The sequence below is a fragment of the Macrotis lagotis genome, chromosome 3 (assembly GCF_037893015.1).
Source record: "Macrotis lagotis isolate mMagLag1 chromosome 3, bilby.v1.9.chrom.fasta, whole genome shotgun sequence".
In the NCBI taxonomy this organism is placed as follows: Eukaryota; Metazoa; Chordata; class Mammalia; order Peramelemorphia; family Peramelidae; genus Macrotis; species Macrotis lagotis.
In genome coordinates, this window is record NC_133660.1 from 220,581,604 (window position 1) to 220,601,477 (window position 19,874).

General features: G+C 36.8%; 1 protein-coding gene across 5 annotated transcripts in view; it reads right to left on the reverse strand.

Annotated features, from left to right (window-relative positions):
• GRK4 (G protein-coupled receptor kinase 4) overlaps positions 1-19,874 on the reverse strand; it is a 137,161-nt gene that overhangs the window by 7,519 nt on the left and 109,768 nt on the right. For all 5 annotated transcript variants that reach the window (XM_074229875.1, XM_074229873.1, XM_074229876.1 and 2 more), the window contains 3 exons: positions 19,489-19,697; positions 13,807-13,944; positions 2,518-2,655 (listed from right to left, as the gene is read on the reverse strand). In XM_074229875.1, coding sequence (XP_074085976.1) covers positions 2,518-2,655; positions 13,807-13,944; positions 19,489-19,697 — 485 coding nt within the window. The remainder of the gene's footprint in view (positions 1-2,517; positions 2,656-13,806; positions 13,945-19,488; positions 19,698-19,874) is intronic.

Below are 19,874 nucleotides of genomic sequence, written 5' to 3' on the forward strand. Positions count from 1 at the left end.
GTTCTGTTAACCAAATTATCAAATACATCTGAATCTATGTGCTGATCAATCTAGTTAATCTTCAAATGCCTAAAAGAAGTGGGTTGAGAAATAAGCTAAGGCTTACTCATCTCAAGCCTTGACCCTTCTTTTTCTTTTTTTTAGTTTTTGCAAGGCAATGGGGTTAAGTGGCTTGCCCAAGGCCACACAGCTAGGTGATTATTAAGTGTCTGAGACCAGATTTGAACCCAGGTACTGCTGACTCCAGGGCTGGTGCTCTATCCACTGTGCCACCTAGCCACCCCTAGCCTTGCCCCTTCTTCACAGAACTTAGTGGAATAATCCAATTTATATTTTAATATTAATTTAAAATAATTACAGAAAAATACCATTCCCTACACTCTAATGAGAATACCTAATTCAGCTTCCCTGTCTTTAGTTGTTGTTTCTATTCAATAATTCTCATCATATTCTCCTGCTATGATTCTCTCCTCTTTTCATTCTTGTCCCATTCTTATTCTCTAAGGCTGAAGAGTCAAACATGCTGGTAATTCTCAAGTACAGCTGAATTAGATTAAAAGCAAATGGGAGATTAAAATAAATATAAATTCCATTAAAAACAAATAACATTGTGCTTTAAAACTATCTCAATATGCTGCCTGGAGGATATTAGGTATAGATTAGTGGTTCTGGTTTCCATTTGATACTACTACTCTTAGAGACAAGTTTTCTCTTCTTTCTTTAGTTATAATTAAAGATAAATACCATAATGATGTATAATGATGCAAGAAGACTGGCAATTCTTAAGGGTCCTCTCACCACTTGTTCTGAGACTATACATATTCTTTCAAACATGGACTTTTTCAGAAATAAATCATCATGTCTTTCTAAACTTTTTTTTGGACCAAATCTATGATTTCATTGGTATGGGATACTCCTGGTGAAGACCCTACCTTCCACCAATACAGATCTTCATCTACTTTGCATCTCATAGTCCTAGGGAGAAACTATAGCATCAAGAGGTTACACAACCTGCCCCAGACTGCTTATGTGTACTGTAACAACAGAACACATCAGAGGTAAGCCTTCAACCCAAGTCTTCCACTCTCTGAGGCAGGCTCTCTATTCACTATGGCATGCATACTTCCTCTATTGTATTAATGTACTTATGTAAATGATAAAACAAAAATGTATAGCTATATAAACTAGTACAGATTAGGTTAGTTTAAAAATTCCTCACAGCACAACTGGGAAGTGTCTCAAAAGTCTTAGTGCTTTACAATTTAAAGTTGCTGAAGCTCAGAACTTGTTGTTTCCTCTTTAAATAAGGTTTCAGATACCTGATCTCCCTTCTACACATTCCACAATGTCAACTTTGGGGTCTTTTTTCACACTAGTCCCTATTCCTGAAATGCTCTCCTCCTTCAACTTGACTGCTGTTAAACTCTTACTTCACCCTTAAAGACTACAACAAAAATCTACCCCTTCCCGATTCTCCCAAATGGAAATGATCTTCACTAATGGAGACCTGACAGTACTTCTCTTGTGGATTTATATTCCATTCTATTTTGTATTACAATGAATGGTATATATTTAAGCATTCCCTTCTAATTGACTGAAAGATGTGTAAGAATCACAGGATCAATTATAGGCTTCATCAAAGAAATTATGGATCCAGTCCCTATAACCTATCATAAGACCAAATATATGGAGCTTGAAGGGATTTAGGATCTTTTAATCCATTCTCCACATTTTGGAGACAAGGAAACTAAGATTAGGGAGCTGTAGTGACTCATCTAAAGTCACACAGCTACTAAGTATTAGAGCTAGATTTAACTGCCCTCCCCCATCCCCAAAGCACAAATGTTGTCTTATTTAATGATTATATTTCTCTTCTAGAACTTGGCAAAGTTCTTTATATATAGTATATTTTTAATAAATATTTGTTGAATTTAAGTATCTTCTAAGTCCTTCAAATTTCTTCCTTTGCCATTTCCTATTTTCTCTGGTTTCACAATGATAATTACATTAATTGTATAAATAAAATAAAAATGTTTATAACAATCAGATAAGATTGAAAACTTTAATAAAAAACATTAATAAAATTTAATACTGTTTCTTCACAAATACGCTAAATTATTTACTTAGATAACAAAATTCTTTTTCTTTCTTTCTCATCAATAATGGTATACTTTCAAACAGAGAATACACCTAACCACAAAAAAACTATGATGTAACATATGGATTCCTGTCTTCACTGCAGAAACAAGACTTAGAGAGGCTACAGGTTTTTGTGGGCAATACTCCATCATCCTGAGCTAGGCAAACAGATGGCCACCATCTGCTCCAATTTAGACAAACCAGAGTAAATGAATCTTTCATGATTTCAGTCAACTGCTAACTGCAGTACTCTTGTGGTTATAGATTTGGTATTTCTCCTGCCATTACTGCTTTGATGAAATTAGTTGGGTAAAAGAAATTTTTAGATAAATTGACATTTTCCCCTTCACTTATAGTTATTAAATTAACGTACAATACCTCATTTTGCCAGGGGATGGAGACACAACCTGTAACAAATTTGGAATAAAAATCATCATCTGTAGTATCCAGGTTCACTCCTTTTACTGTGGAGAACTGCTCAATATCCAAAACATCCTTACAATACACTGCACGTGGCTGTGTACAAAAAGAGAAGAAAATCTTTTAATACCTGCATAATGATTTGCTTGCTTTGAACTAATATATTTTGAATACAAAATACATATGTATTTAAAAAAATTACTTTAAAGTTGGAGCAAAATTTCACACAATTTACTGAATGTTCTAGTACAAAGAAATCAATTCTCTAGTTAGAAATTCTTCCCCCCCACCATTTCTCATTTCTATGAGATTCTGGGCCTTAGCTCCTACCCATTTACCACCACATATACCCTTCCTGTGCAGGACATGGCCTCTGAAACTGGCCCACAGAATCTGGAGCTTTTTTTTTTTGCTATAGAGGGAGGAAAGGCAGGTAGGGTGGGTAGAGTGCAGAATCACCATATAAGATTGCAGAAGTACACCTTAAGTATTAATTCCTTGTACAATATCCCTATCTGATAATCATTTAGCTCCATTCGTAAGGAACTCACCACCTGCCTATATAATATTTAATCCCATTGCATTTTGGGGGTAGGTGTGATGTCTAATGTTGGGGAGAAGGGATCTCCATCTGCTCCCTCTTGTTTACTCTCTTCCTTGTGCCTGGAGAAGGCCTAAAATATAACATGCTGTCTCTCTCGTGCTCTCTCCCAAGCTGTGACAAGGGCAAACAGTCTCCAGTCTGAGGGCTTCTTGAATAAGCAAAGCAATCAGTGGCCTCACCAACCATTCTCCTCTGGCATGAAGCAAAGCAAGAACAGTCTGCAGACTACACCAGAGGGTCATGGGACTGATGTATAGGAAAACTAACTTGGGATCTTCTGTGAAGAGACTCAGTCTCATTTAGCTTCAGCATGTTTCAGTTCTAGTAAGTGGGACCCTCTGGGGTTGCTGCTACCCACTAGGCAGGAGGAGTTGTAGGATCATCCTCTGGAGGCAGCTGAGTCCTCTGATCTCCAGAGTGGAACTGCAGAGGCAGCCCTGGCACTAGCTGCTCTTCAGACCAATCTGCCACCTCCAGATGAGAAGAAGGAAATTCTGGAGCTGGCACTCCTCCTGTTTGGGGGGAGATTAGCCAACAGGTATGCCTCTTTTTCATTATGCTCTGAATCTCCCCAGAAGGAAGGAAGGGTGCTCATAGGAGAAAGTAGCCTGCATTGCAGGTCTTCAGAGGCCAGCAGACGTCTACCACATCAGGCCCCCTGAGGGGACCATGTAGAATGATCATGTCCACAATGTTGGGTACCCTGCAATGCCTGGGAGGTTAACACAAGACGTGTCCATCCAAGGCTGACTATCAACAGCTACTAAAGGTGAGGCTTTCAGATAGTGTCTACCTCTGATCAGTGAAGGCAGCAGACATTAAATGTTGACTGACAGGTGCATTATTAGCAGCAAATTTCAAAATGGCAAGTTGGCCACTTTTCCAGGATGAGAAGACTCTCTTATCAGCTGCATTTTCAGTGGCAAACAGTGGTATGAATAAAAGTGCTTCCCCTTGACCCTGGGTCTTTTCTGCCCTCTGGTTTCAGCCAGAGGCCCCCTAGGACTTTCCATCTGCTCTGTTGATAAATTCTAGGTACCACTGTGTGTTTCCATGTGCTCTTCAGATTTATGGTGTGGATATCATGGCATTTTCTTTTGTAGATAAAGTATTTCATTTAGAAGTCCACAAGGTACCATTAGCATGGCTCTCTCAGCAAGAAACATGAAGACAAAACATCTAGGGAAACTGAATACAACACTGTGTCAAGAAACCTAAGCTTTTCATGAAGATGAATGACTGTTAAAAATGTTTATGGAACTATCATGAGTTTTTTCTTAATCTTGTCACCTTCAACATGTTGCTATATGCTATTTATTTTTAAAGTTTTATTGATGTCTTTTGATTTTTATTCCATTGTTCTTTGGCATGGTATCCTCCACATACTTATTAAATCCTCCCCCTTGTAACAAAATGAAATAGTACTATAAAACAAAACCATAAAGTTACTAACCATGGATAAGACCAATGCGGGCATTTTTACATTCTGACCCTCTATTGAAAGGGACCAAAATTGGATGTTGAATTAATCTGAGTTTGACTTCCTTTTTATGTGATTTTAAGCTGTTAGAGTAAATGTGCATATTTTTAATTTTTATTTATCTGAATCAGTTTGTCTTTCTATATCACTATAAATTCTTCATACTGATTTCTTTTTTAGATGTAATTTTATTTTTTCCAATTACATGCAAAGATAATTTTCAGCTTTCATCTTTTTGCAAGCTTTTGAGTTACAAATTTTTTTAACCTCCCTGTCTTTCCTCCCCTTCCCATGACAGTGATTTAATCTGATACAAGTTATATATGTATAATAATATTTAATATATTTCCACATTAGTCAATATTTATCATTTCTTATAACACTATAATAAAATATTATATTACTATTATATAATTTGTTTAGTCAGACTTCAAATGTGGGCACTTGTCTTTTTTCCCCTTTTCCCACTTCTAGCTGAATCCTGAACACTTCTTGTCCTACCAGTACCACTCTCACTCTGCTCTGATCCTTGGGCCCATTTCCCAGTGGCCAGAGGTGAAGCAGCTATGGCATTGACAGAATTTCAAGACTAGCCAGCTATTTCCCTCTCCTCTGTTGCTCTGCTCTGAGTGACCTGGCCTCACTCGCCGCTCTCCCACTGAGACATCTGTGACCTGGGCCAGACCTTAGCCCTATAGCTGAACCTCCTTGGGGTCCTTTATCTCTCCCTCCTCCCCAATGATGACATCACCACAGACTTATCACAGGTCTTTCAACACTGATTCCTTAAGTTCTTATTGTCTTTATCAATTTGGTGGGTGTGAAGTAAAACTCAGAGTTGTTTAAATTTACATTTGTCATATTACTACTGGTCTGATCCATTTTTTTAGTTTTTTTTTCAAGGCAATGGGGTTAAGTGGCTTGCCCAAGGCCACACAGCTAGGTAATTATTAAGTGTCTGAGGTCACATTTGAACTCAGGTCCTCCTGACTCCAAGGCCAGTGCTCTATCCACTGCGCCACCTAGCCGCCCCAGTCTGATCGATTTTTACACAATTACAGAACACCTGAGTTTCTTCTTTAACAAACAGTTTGTTCAGATGTTTTATGTAAGAGTACTACTATTTTATAGGAGGTCTTCCTCAACTCCTTGTTGCTTAGGTTATTGAAATAGCTTTTCAACTCATTTCATGACTTGTCTTCTCTTTTCCAATCTAGTCTTCACAGGGTGGACCACTCTGATCATGTCATTCTTTTACACAAAAACATACATCGAGTCCCTCTAGCTGCCTAAAGTATAACTGGTTCTTCAAAGCTCTTTAACCAGCTCCTACTAGACTATCATTCATTCAACAATCATCCTCTCTCCTTTCCTGCCCTTTTTTTTCTGATCCTGTCTGCCTATTTTGCCCTCTTAGGGCCTGGTTCAGATTCTAACTCCTGGAAGCATTCCCAAGCTCTACCAGTTGAAAGTGATCTTTCTCCTCAGATTCCTCCAAACACTTTACATAGACCTTTCTTTTGCACTTAGTTAGCTCTTCTTCATGATAGTTGTCTGTGTCCATGTCTCTGTTGCATTAGACCAAACTGCTATAAGAGCAGCTTTTGTGTTCTATCTATTAGTAAAGTCCCTAGCAACTGGCATAATGCCTCTCATGTATAGGGAAAGCAAGGAAAGGGAAGGAATGAGCATTAATAAGGTTCCTACTCACTCAAGGGGGCAGACACTGAGCCAAACATTCAACAACCCCCCTGAAGTAGGCACAATGAAGCAGAGATGAACAGAAGTCAAGTCCCTGGTCCAGGTCACAAAGCTACGTTCAGAGCCTGTATCTGAACTCAGCTCTTCCTAAGTTTAGCCCAGTGCTCTCTCCATTGCATCACTGGGTATTTGTTGAATTAAGAGAAGATGGAAGGTTTGTAAGAAATTTGATCTAATCTTCCCATCTTATAAAGAAACCGAGGCTCAAATTGGAGGAAAAGACACTATTATCATGCAGGGATTAGGTGGCATGGAAAATGAAGTCAGGAGTCAGAATCAAGAAATATTCAGAACCACTGAGACTGATGTCCTCCAGGGCGCACGTGCACACACACACACACACACACATTTATATATGGACATATGTGTGTGTATTTGTATATGTCTTATACCCACAAAATAGTGCAAGAATTCAGATACAATTCAACAATTATTGGGGATCTTGGCCACATAATATGTTTTTATTTTTTATTTGTTTGTTTTTATAAGGCAATGGGGTTCAGTGACTTGCCCAAGGTCACACAGCCAGGTAATTATTAAATGTCTAAGGCTGGATTTGAATTCAGGTCTTCCTGACTCCAGGGCCAGTACTCTATCCACTGTGCCACCTAGCTGCCCTACATATGTATTTAAAGAGATAGATGGGAGAGGGTTGTGATTCTTTCAGCATAAGAAAAGCACACTTTGGTTGCCAAGATAAAAGTGACATTGTCCTTGTCCTTAAAGGTCACAGGATTCTTACATGACAAATGTAACACAAGACATGGAGGAGGACTTTGTGTGACTCAAAGCCATGACTTTTATGTCAAGTCTCAAGTTCTGTGCATCTGAAATTCAACATGTTCTAAAGAGTACATTTGTTCCTAACTTTATTATTTTTGTTGAGGGCACCACAGTTCTCCCACAAAATCAGTCTGAGATTTCAAAACCCCATTATTACACTTCCTACCCTTGCCACTTGTCCAGATCTCTGAAACCCAGTATACTTGGGACAGCCCATTCATTTCACTTCTGGGCAGCTCTGTTGGGAATTCTCTATAATTTTTACTTTAAATTGGCCTTTTTTTAATTGGTCTTTTTGCAACTTTCACCCATTATCAATGGTTCTGCATAGGGGGCCAAACAGAAAAAGACAAATTCCTCTCTACATAACCCTGCTCCCCAAATACATGAACATGGCTACTGTGTTCCCCCAGATTTCTCAAGGCTAATATGTCCAGGCATTTCATTTTGGAACCTTAATGTCACCTTAACTCTTTTTTTCCTTTCCCCAATCCATTATCAAACAACTCTTGCCTCTGGTCTGATCAATAACTCCCATGGCCACAACCCTAGTTCAAAGACTCATCACCACCACCCCCCAGACTACAGCAGAGGCCTTCTAATAGATCTCCCGTCCCCTGTCTCTCTCCTTTCTAAACAATTCTTCTCACAGCTGCCAGCTAACATTCCTAAAGAGGTCCAACCATGTCCCTTCCTTACACAGGAAGCTGCCTAAGACCTCTAGGATAAAACATAAACTCTTCTGTTTGGAATGTAAAGCTGCTCTCAATCTGGCTGGGATCTGTTCCCAAGCTTACTGCACGCTATTCTTCCACACAATCTCAATTTTCCATCTCAATGGGCCATGCCTTAGGACATGCAGTTTTCCTAGTCTGGAATATGCTTTCTTGTCACCTTCACTTCTCAGAGTACACACCTTTCTTCCAAGCTGCCACAAGTGAGACATATATTGAAACACATTCCTATCTCCAGGACAGTTTCTGTGCTGATTTGTATCTGTTGGGTACCCCCGCCCCAGCTCAATAAAAGCCCCCTGAGGGCAGGATTTTCTGTGCTTTTCAAGGGAAGATGTAGAAGTGTCAATGAAGAGGAAGGAACATACTCAATATATGGGGGGGGGGGTAAGCACAGTATAGAAGGTGTATCCTCTACAGAGAAGGATAATCAGGGAGACTGAGGGAAAAAGATTTCTGAGGTTACAAAAAATTGGAAAGAATGTACAAGGGATCCTGAAAAACCAGATGAGCAGGGAGCATGTTTCAAGCAAGGGAGATGACTGGTGAAAATACCCTTAAGGCAATAGATGGTACTCTGAGGTTTGGAGAACAAGCAGCAGACCTGCTGGCCACAACATAATGAAGAAAAATGCAAGGGTAGAAAGGTTGATTGAAGTCTGGAATTTATTCTAAAGCAATTGGGGAATCACTGAAGGTTTTTAAGCCAGGGAATAACCCAGCCAGATTTATGCCTTAGCAAGATGATTCTGGGAGCTGCATGAAGCATGGATTTGGAAGAGGGAGGCCCAGGAGTCAGAGATCAATGAGGAAGTTACTATAATGATCAAAACAAGGCAAGAGTAAAGTCTCACTAGGGCAGTGGATGAGACCTTGGAGAGAAAGGGGTAGAGAGGTAAAGGATACAGACCTGGTTGACCTGGTGACTGACAGCATTTGGTGGGTGAGGGCAATGGAAGGTTCAAAGCTGATCAGCACAGATATTTCGTAAGATGGTGGTACTACCTCTTCCTTCCCCCCAAACAGAAATAGGGAGTATGGAGGGAGCACAGGTTTATGGAAGAGGACATTTTGGGCAGGAAATGTCCAAAGCACAGTTGACAGATAGGACAGATAGGTGGAAATGTTCACTATTGGTGATACAGAATTAGAATTCAAGATTTGCTATCTAGATTCAGGAGTCATCAATACAGAGATAACTGAAGGCATCAAGGGAAAAGCTGTGCATTTCAACCATAACAAATTCTGATTAAATACATCCCAGGTGTGAGGTGTCATACTAGATGCCGTCCATGCAGAAGTCAGATGCTCTTGGGGGAAGGGGGACAGCCTGTATACAGAGAAGTCAATATAAAACTAGCCCCAAGTAAGCAGTAACTGTGGGCAGGTCTGGGGAGCACAGGGTCTTTGGGTAGGCAGTTAGGAAGGGAGGCCCAGCAAAGCAGGTGCAAGGAGGGCTTGGACAAAGACTCTGAAAGAGAACTTGGAGCAGGCACAGGGAAGGCAAACAAGAACTGTGGCTGACATGATGGCTGGTGAGGGACCTTCAGTGTCTGGTGGAAGAGTTTGTATTTTAACTGAGAGAGAGATGACAGAGAGCATCTTAAAAGAGGAATGACACTATTAGACTTATCAGTCACTTAAGTAGCACTTTTGTTTGGCAAATGTGAACCCATGGACTCTAAAGAGTACTGATGGCTTTTTCTAGGAATCTGATTGTAAATTAGGAGAGCTCTCCCTTAGTGCTTCTAAGATCTACAAAGCACTTTACATAAATTGTCTCATTTGATTCTAACAACTTGAGACAGGGGTGCTACTTTTATTATTCCCTTTTTATAGATGATGAAACTGAGGCAGATAAGTGGTTTGCATAGGGTAGGTACTTGAGTCAGGATTCAAACTGAGGTCTTCTTACCTTCAGGGGTAATGTTCTGCCTTCTCAAAGAAGAAGCTTAGAAGTCTTCAGTTAAAACCTGGTAACCAGATATTCTCTCTCTTCACAGATTACTGATTTAGAGCTGAAAGGGGACCCTCAGTAGTCATCTGAGTTTCCTCATCTCCTAGATAAGGAAACTTGACATTACCAGTATATGAAATAGGTTCCCTGATTCCAAATCTAGTGCTATTTTCATTGAAAACCATTGAACATAGCTTTAGACTTATAATTTCATCATACTTTGCTAAGTATGTGGCAAAACCAAATAAAGGTGTTTGGTTTTTTTTTTTTTTATTTTTAAAGCATGGGAAACCTGGGTGTGTTTATGGGTAGCATTGACTAAGGAGAGATATACTGAAAATTGGAAAAACTTAAAAACATGATGATATTGAAATGGTCTGCATAGAGATGATAACTGCATTTTAGAAGTTAATGAGGTTGAAATCAGGCACAATTTTGGGGTATCTGTGGTGGAGATTACCATCTGTATCCAGAGAAAGAATTATGGACTTTGAATAATTTTGAATAACTTTTAATTTAAAAAAACCCAAACCATTATCTTATTATGTAATTTTGCTAACTCTTATACATTAAAGAGATGATTTATCTCTCATCACATTCAACTTAGATCAATGTATATCATGGAAATAATGTAAAGACTAACAGACTGCCTTCTGGGGGGGTGGGGGAGAGAAGCAAGATAAGGGGAAAAATTGCAAAATTCAAAATAAATAAAATCTTTCTTAAAAAAAGGTTAATGAGGTTGAGAGAGTACAAAAAAGAAAAAAAAGACAAGGTCTTTAATAAGTGAGCAAAGGAAACTGATGAGCGATCAGGCAGGGAGAGAAGTAGGAGAGGAAAGGAGCATATGACAGATGGTAAATGTATCATGGATTAGGTCAGCAGGGAGGTGTGGGAGCTGATTAGGAGGATTCTCTTTGTGGTGTTGGGCTTGGGCATGTCAATAAGCCATGAGGCAGCTGAGAGGCCAGGTGGTGAAGGAGACCACTGACTCTGGATAAAGGATGGTGGGGGTGGCTACTTCATTCTGCTTTGAGCAGCTACCACTAGAATGGAGGTTCCATTCAAAGACATGGGAGCCAGGAAGGTCATGGTGGGGGAAGCCTCTACTTTTAATTCTCATGAAGGGAAGGGCTAGGACTAAACCATATTGGCTTTACTTGTGGGTCATGTGGTGATGGGGAAGCTGAGCAAAAATGGACTTAAGAAATGCAACCACATTCTGATGATCTCACCCCCAGTGCTTGAACTGAATGGTTATAAAGGATTGATTAGACTTGTACATACACATAAACTGTAAAGATGGTTGACACAGAAGCCTGAAAGAACAAGGAAGGACCCAAAAGGTGTTGTCAAGGATTAAATTGTGACTGCCCTGTGACAAAGTCATCAAAGATCCTGTCCTTTAGTGTACTCAATGCATCAAGCAACTCTGAGTCTATGGCCAAAGTACCACTTTCCCCAGGGACACTAACAAAGAAGCAGTAAGTGAATCAGAAAAAAATCTGGAACTATTCTCTTAAAAGGCTTTTAAAGTTGTGTAGACCCTCTGATTCTGCATCATCATGACTAGGTCTAAATCCTAAAGAAATCAAAGAAAAGGGAAAGCATCTCTATGTCCAAAAATATAGAGAAACATAGGAATACATATGAAATAGATAAGGTCACTGTATTATTAGTTTTACTTTATTACAAGAGACTTCTCATGAAGGAGGGATAATCTGTAAATGTTCATAATATTAAAAATAAAACATCAAACACTTTTCAAAAACTCAGCAACATTAATGTAAAGACAAACAACTTTGAAAGATTTTAGCAACTTTGCTCAATATATAACCAATTACCATTTCAGAGAACTCATGATGAAACATGCTACCCACCTCCTAATAGAAAGATGATGGACTCAGATATTTTAGGGGGGAGATATGGATAATGTAGGAACTTGTTTTGCTTGACTAAACAAGGGTTTTGGGTTTCTAATAAGACTTTTGGAGGGTTTTTTTTTTTGCTTACTAAATGGGGAGAGAAAAGTGAGAGGGCAAGATTTTTGCTAAAAGAAAAAAACAACTAAAACCAACACAGTAAAACCTTTCCAGGTAATCAGATATCCCAGAATTACACTGCTTTACCACAGACCCATATCCTCTCTCTTCTGGTTTTTCTGCTTCCCAAACAAAGAGATCCCAGAGAAGCAGAGCCTCATCAGTTTGGTTAACTGTTTTGAACATGGCTTTGGATTTGTAAGAAAGAGAAGCCAGAAGACAACAATATGCAGGAAGGAGGAATGGTGGTGGTTAGGAATGGTCACTGTGGCAGGTCGGGGCTAACCAGAGCTGGGGGGAATATTGGCTACTGGCCCCACCTGGCTTCCTGCTTTGTGAGGGGAGGAAGAGACAGGAGAAGGCATTCTGCCTCAAGTGTAACGGTGAGATCATCAGTCCAGTGGGTCTGGGTCTTCCTGCTTTTATGTGCTGCTTAAGAATGGAGGGAGATTAGTTATCCTCCTTAGGAAGACTGGAAACTGCTGCCACCTTACCAAGCAAATAGATTAGTTGCCTCACCTCCTTTCTTGATCATGGCAATATGAATGCAATCCTTTTCAAATAAGTCACTTTGAAAGATGATATATTTATTCATAAGATTGTTAATGTAGAGTTGAAAGGAATTTTAGAAATCATTTAATCCAATCTTCTTATTTTACAAAGAGTTGGTCTAAAGTCACTTAAGAAATAAAGTAGCCCAGATGGTCTGTGAATCTCAGACTTTAACTTCTATGTTCTCTCTACTCCACTTTGCTAGCCAAAAACAATGCCTTTGTTAACATTAATTTTGTAACTCTCTTTTGGGATTTAATGTGAAAAACAAATTTTCTCTTCAAGGGAAAACACGCATCTAACCATTTTAGAAGCCTTTGTTTTATCAAATAAAATAATGGAAAAACTTAATCACTATAAAAGGACCAGAATTTAGGAATACCTAAAAGGACCAACCTGTGTTACTGATGCATTTGTTCTTTAATGGTAGAACAACATGCTTTATTTCTTTTGTTATATGAGAAGTCTTTAGAATGCTAAGGAACATTGATAACAAAGATATAGAAAAAGTCATGAAATATGAAGCAGAAATTGCTAAGTTTTTATCAAATTTAAAATGTCTAAAATTTTTTTCACTTCAATTGATGCATATAATCCTACTACTGTTAAAAAAGGATTAAATTCTATCACAGTAACAATGTAAGTGCTTTATAAATCTGAAAGTATTTTATAAATACTAGCTATTATAAATATTAGGCCTAAAAAAAATAAATATTAGGGACAGGGTTAATAGTTCAATATACTGATTTTTTTTTTTTTTAGGATTTTGCAAGGCAAACGGGGTTAAGTGGCTTGCCCAAGGCCACAAAGCTAGGTAATTATTAAGTGTCTGAGGTCGGATTTGAACTCAGGGACTCCTGATTCCAGGGTTGGTACTCTATCCACTGCGCCACCTAGCCGCCCCCTTTCTTTTTTTATTATTATTTTTTTTAAGTATACTGAATTTCCAGTTGAGGACACCTCCCACTTTCTAATCAGATCATTGCTTTCTCTGTAACTTAAGAATCTTACAGACCTGCCCAGGGTCACCCAGGCAAGGACATGAGCCCATGTATTCCGGAAACTAATGACAACAGTGAGAAAGACAAAAAGCAGTGATGATAAGATGAAGCAAATCTATCTGAACTGAAAAAAAAAATTAAAACTTTCAAAGTAAATATGTCCATTTTAATACATCAATTTTGTGTGGGTATTTTTCAAAGTATGCCTTTTTCCCCTTGAAAAGATCTCATTTTAGGAGGGCAATCTACATATGTGGAGAGTTCTATTTTCAATGCAATGTGGTATTTATGTTCATGGATAAATGGTGGTTCTGCACAAGGTTTTCTACTTACATCAGGGCAGAAAGGGGGATCTAACATGTTTGCTTCTAGTCTCTTGAAGTTAATGTCCTTGAAAATAGGATGTAGTTTCACCCCAGCAGCGCCTTCACCTTTGCAGCCCAATCGTTTTCTTGGATCTTTCTCAAGTAACTGCATAAAAGAAAAAATAAGGGGATCAAATTCATTCTTTAGGTTAAAATGAATATATTTTGACTTCAAAAACTCTTCTAGAATAAATACAATAGAACCATGAAGTAATTTTACAAAGAGAAAAATTTCCAAGGGTATCAAACTTCTATTTATTTATTTATTTATTTGTTTGTTTGTTTGTTTGTTTATTTTTTGCAAGGCAAATGGGGTTAAGTGGCTTGCCCAAGGTAATTATTAAGTGTCTGAGGCTGTATCTGAAGTCAGGTACTCCTGATTCCAGGGCCGGTGCTCTATCCACTTTGCCACCTGGTATCAAACTCTTAATTTAACTGCTACTAATTTGGAATTTGTGATATTCCAAAAAGAAGCTACTAAAGTATTATCTATAAAGTAAGGGTTTGATTTAAATAACAGCAGTAAAATATGTGGGGAATGTTCATACCACTGAAGAGAAAAGTACTGTTAGATGCTTTGGAGAGACCATTTATAAACAAATTATAAACAAGTAACTCATTTATAAACCTATTCAAACAGATTCTCTAAAATATAAAATATGCTTAAGTTTTGAAATTCAGACTTCTGAAAAACTGAAAGGCTTCCTTGCCTTTTACTGTGTTTAGTTATGTTTGACTTGATTTGAAATTAACATTTTAAAGAACTGGAAGGCTAAAATGTAGCCCAGACTATTAAGAAGGTGAGGATTTTTCACTCTTCTTTCCCTGAGATGTCAAAGACTAAGTTTGGATTAGAAGAATTTAGGTAAACTAAATTTGCCAATTTAACTAGTTGGCTAAAACTTGAAGAGTAGGACCATAAGACCCTTTGGAAAATGAACAAATAGATACTTTCTCTGAGTTTATCAGTTTGGTGACAGTTTTTTTTTAACTTGGTTTTGGGATTTGTGGCAAAGAGAAGGTAGAAGACACTGTCATTAATGTGCATATGCAGGCTTAAAAGAGTGGTGGTCAGGATTTTAAGTTTTATCTTCTGATCTTTGGATTCTTGCAACCAGAGAGACTCTAGAAGATTCTGGTTATTGGAGGGTGGCAATCAGAACTGTGAGATGCTCTTTCTTGGTCCCAATCTAGGGGAAGAAAGACAGGAGAAGAAACCAATATCTCTTCTTCTAGTTAAAATTAGCTAGTACTTATTCATATTATCAATATCCTGAATATATCCCCTTAAATTCTGTATTGACCCATGTATCTGATTGATGCAGAAAAAAAAAAGATAGGGGAAATGGTCTTCCTCTGAAATAACATTATGGATAGAAATTTTGGGACAAGGTTTTGACCCTTTTATAGGGATGGAAATAATCACTCCTTTTCAGTGTGATCTTAGGAAAGGACAGCAGTTATTTGGATATCTTCCTAGAGAAATGTGCTAGAATCTGGAATCATATCCTTTCCTAAAAGGAGTAAATATATATGCTTCTACAATAATATATATATATATATATATATATATATATATCTGTAAAGTAAGTCATTGAAGTCCACTGAAACTTGGGTAGAATTAGTCTTGTAATCAGTCTGAGCCAACCTCTTCTTAATTGGTTTTACATTAGGTGAGCATCAGGTAATCTTGGTACTATCTCAATGGGACTTTCTGATTGCTAAAATTTTTACTCATCTATTATATGTGACTTCCTAATATAACCCCCTCCTCATTTCTTTTCCAGCTTGCTCTGCTTAGAAATGATCTTGAATTTTTGCCCTGATTCTGGATAATCTTTGATTTTTTCATTTCAAAGTACTTCTCTCCCATTTAAGCTTCATTTTGTTGATGAAATTTTGATGTCATATTTTTATTACTACTTGAGTATTATCTTAGGGAAGGGGAATCAATAAATAAAATGTAGACAGAGAAAAAAGAATTGTATTGCCAGGTTCTATTAAATGTTTAATATTTAATTTCATGTGGATTATATTATTTCTACAGGTAATAATCAAAACTGTTGAAAATTTACCAAGAGTGAATGGCCAAACAAATTATGGTATATGAATGTAATGGAATATTGCTATACAATAAGAGATGAGAAATGGACAGTTTCAGAAGAAATTGGGATGATCTCTAAGAAATAATGCAGAATGAAATAAGCAGAAGAACAATCTCTATTACAATGTTACATAGAAAAATGACTTTGAAAGATTTTAGAACACTGATCAAATCAATGATAAATCATGAACCCTGAGAACTGAAGAAGAGATATACTATCCATCTCTTACCAGAGAAGTGATGGATTTAAGAATCCAAAATTTTATATACTTCACATAAATATAAATGTATGTATATAAATATAAATGTATGTATGCATATATGTATATGCCTATGTGTGTGTATCAGGTCTTGCCTGATATGGGAATTTGTTTTGCTGGACTGTGCATATTTCTTAAGGGTTCATTCTTTGTCTTTCTTTTGAATTGTTCATTGAGAAAGGCACAGTAGTAGGTAGAGATAATAAATACTTGCAAAAATAAATTTATATAGGGGCGGCTAGGTGGCACAGTGGATAAAGCGCCGGCTCTGGAGTCAGGAGTACCTGGGTTCAAATCCGACCTTGGATATTTAATAATTACCTAGCTGTGTGGCCTTGGGCAAGCCACTTAACCCCATTTGCCTTGCAAAAACCTAAAAAAATAAATTTATATTCTTTAAAAAAAAGTTTGCCTAGGGGATTATAATTGTATTGCTTCTTTTATTTTATTTTTTTAGTTTTTGCAAGGCAATGGGGTTAAGTGACTTGCTGAAGGTGACACAGTTAAGTAATTATTAAGTGTCTGGGGGTAGATTTGAACTCAGGTCCTCTTGATTCCAGGGCTGGTGTTCTATCCACTCCACCACCTAGCTGCTTCTGCTTCTTTTAATCTTTAACAAGTCTTCTGAAAGCTGATCTAAATATTATGTTATATTGAGAAGAAATATGGCAATAGTATTATGAAATGTTCCAATTCTGACAATTATCAAATATGGGAGCTGGGCCAAATTAGTTACTTATCTTAGCTTTAGTTTTCTCATCTATGAAATATGGGAGACCACATAATCTCTAAGACTCTTTCTAGCACTAATACTCGTATTACTTTGGTAAAATCAGCTTTTGCTTATTCTTTAAAATGTCATAGAAACTAGCAATGGAAAGAGTAAGAAGATCTGGGTTTGAATTATGAACACCTTAGGAAAGTCAAAGAATCCTTGAACATTATAGCTGGAAAGGACATTACAAATCATTAAGTCAAACCTCTTATTTAACACTTTTTATTGTTTGAATTTCAGTCTGCTAATCTGTAAAAGAGGAATGGGGTGAATATTAAATAAGAGAGTGTATTAGAATAATTTAAACTATATGAATATACGTGTAGCTGGAATTATTGTTTAAATATGTTGATATGTGAGGGTCAATTAGGCTAAGGAAGCATTTGGTTACTTAAAAGGTCTACACTTTTTGAGTGTCTGTTCTTGGACAGATTTAAAAAAAAACCTCAAACTCTAGGAGAATTAGTTACTGGATTTCAAAGATAGTTTTGTTTTGACACATGGCTATTGCACTCAAGTATTTTTTTTTAGGCCTCAACAGTGGAGCCCCTCCCTCCCAAGGTCACTGTTGAATTAATTAGCTATTTATTATTATATGCTAATGAAAATTACCATATAAAATGATAAGTATTAGCTACCTAAAAACAAGATTCAGAATTATCTGTAGTAGGAACAGAAGTCAGAAGAAGCAATAATGTCCATTACTATTCTTCCTATTCAATACTGAAAGGCAATAAGACAAAAAAAGAAATTAAAGGAAAAATCATAAACAGGAGACAAATTTATAATTTTCTGCAGGTGATGATACTTTACTTAAGAGTATCCAAGAGTCAACTAAAAAACATCACAATTCAGCAGTTACGGGATGTGAAATAAACCCACAAAAATTATCTACATTTCTATATATTACCAACAAAACATAGCAGAAAGAGATAGAAAGAGAAATTCCATCTAAAAGAATCATGGATAGTATAAAAATAACAAAACTAAATTCAGTGCTACATCAGTTAAACTAACAAAAGATGACTTTAGAGAGCTAGGAAATAATAATAAAATTCATATACAGCAAAAAAGTAAAAAAAATCAAGGGAATAAAAAAACATGTGGAGGAAGGAGGTCTAGAAGCATCTGATCTCAAATTATACTCTAAAGAACAATAGTCAAAACAAGTTGATAGTAAGAGATGTTTATCATTTGAAGAGGGATTTGGCAAACAAATAGTTAGAAGCAAATGAGTGTAGTAACCTAGTGTTTAATAAATGCAAAAACTGTTGAGAAAACTATAAAATGGTCAGGTAGAAACTAAGTGTAGACCAGTTTCTCAATGAACACCAAGATATGTTCCAAATGGATACATGATTTAGATATAAAGGATGACACAGTAATAAGCAAATTAAAGGAAAATGAAATAAATTACCTGTTGGTTTTTTAAAAGGTGGAAGAGAGTTCATGACCAAACAAATAAAAAAGGTTCAAAGTAAATTGAGTAATATTAATTACATAAAAATAAAAAGTTTCTGCACAAATAAAACCAATAAAATTTAGAAGGGAAAAGGAAATTAGGGAAAAAAGACTTTTCTGATAAAGGTGAGACAAGTCAAATTTATAAGAGTAAGAGTCATTCTCTAATTGATAGAAGCCAAAGGATAAGAATATAAAGCTTTTAGAGGAGGAAATAGAAGGTAAGAATAGTCAAATAAAAAACTGCTCTAATAGCAGTTAATAATTAGAGAAATACAAACGAAAATAAGACTGAGGTACCACCACATACTCAAAATATTGCTTAAAATGCTAGAGGAGCTGTGAGAAAATAGACTGTTTTAGTGTACTGTTGGTGGAGTTGTCAACTGGTCCAAACATTCAGGAGAACAATTTGGAACTGTGGCTAAAAGACTATTAAACTGTGCATACCCTCTGGTTTAGCAATATTATTACTGGATCTATACTCCAAAAATCAAAGAAAGAGAAACAGGATTCATTTGTACAAAAACATTCATACCAGCTTTTTTTTTGTAGTGGCAAAGAATTGGAAACTGAGGCAATGCTCATCAAATGGAGAATGGTTGCATATGAATGAAGTGGAAAATTATTGTGCTATAAGAATCAAGGGGATGGTTCCAGAAAGACCTAGAAAGACATATATGAAAGGGTGCAGAGTGAAAAGCAGTATGTACAATAATGACAATATTGTAAGGACAATTAACCCTGGAAGACTTTGAAAGTCCAACCACAATTCCAAAGGACTCATGATGAAGCACATTATCCATCTTTATATAGGGAAACATAGCATATTTTCTTTTCCTTCTTTCTTTTTTTTTTTGAACCTGGCTAATATAGGAGTCGTGCATTATGGGCTTTGTTTTTCATACTTTCTCAATGATTCAAGGAGACGGGGAGAGAATTTGGAACTGAAAAAATAAAACTGAATTTAAAAAAGAAAATTAATATAATTAAAATTCTTTAAAACATGTTAGAAATTTATTTTCCAAACCTCTATATATCTTCACCCACCATCCTGCAGATAGATTGTGCCTCCTCTGAAAACTTCTCCGAGTATTCTTCTTGGTCTTCCTTCACTCTACGATCTACCTCCTCACGTTTGACTTTCTCTTTGCGTTTCCTGAATGGTGACTGTCCCTGAATCATTTCATAAATTAGGCAGCCAAGTCCCCACCAATCAGGACTAAATCTATAATTTTCATTATTGATAACTTCTGGAGCTACAAAATAGAGACAGAAAAAATATTTAAATTACAGTAACACATAATTTAAGATCATCTTATAATATTTCAATATTTAAAAGGAGTTGTGTCTTATTCTATGTGGATATTCCCTCCACCAAAACAAGAGCAATTCCTTTTCACAATTTAGTAGATGGTGATGATGATGATGATTTT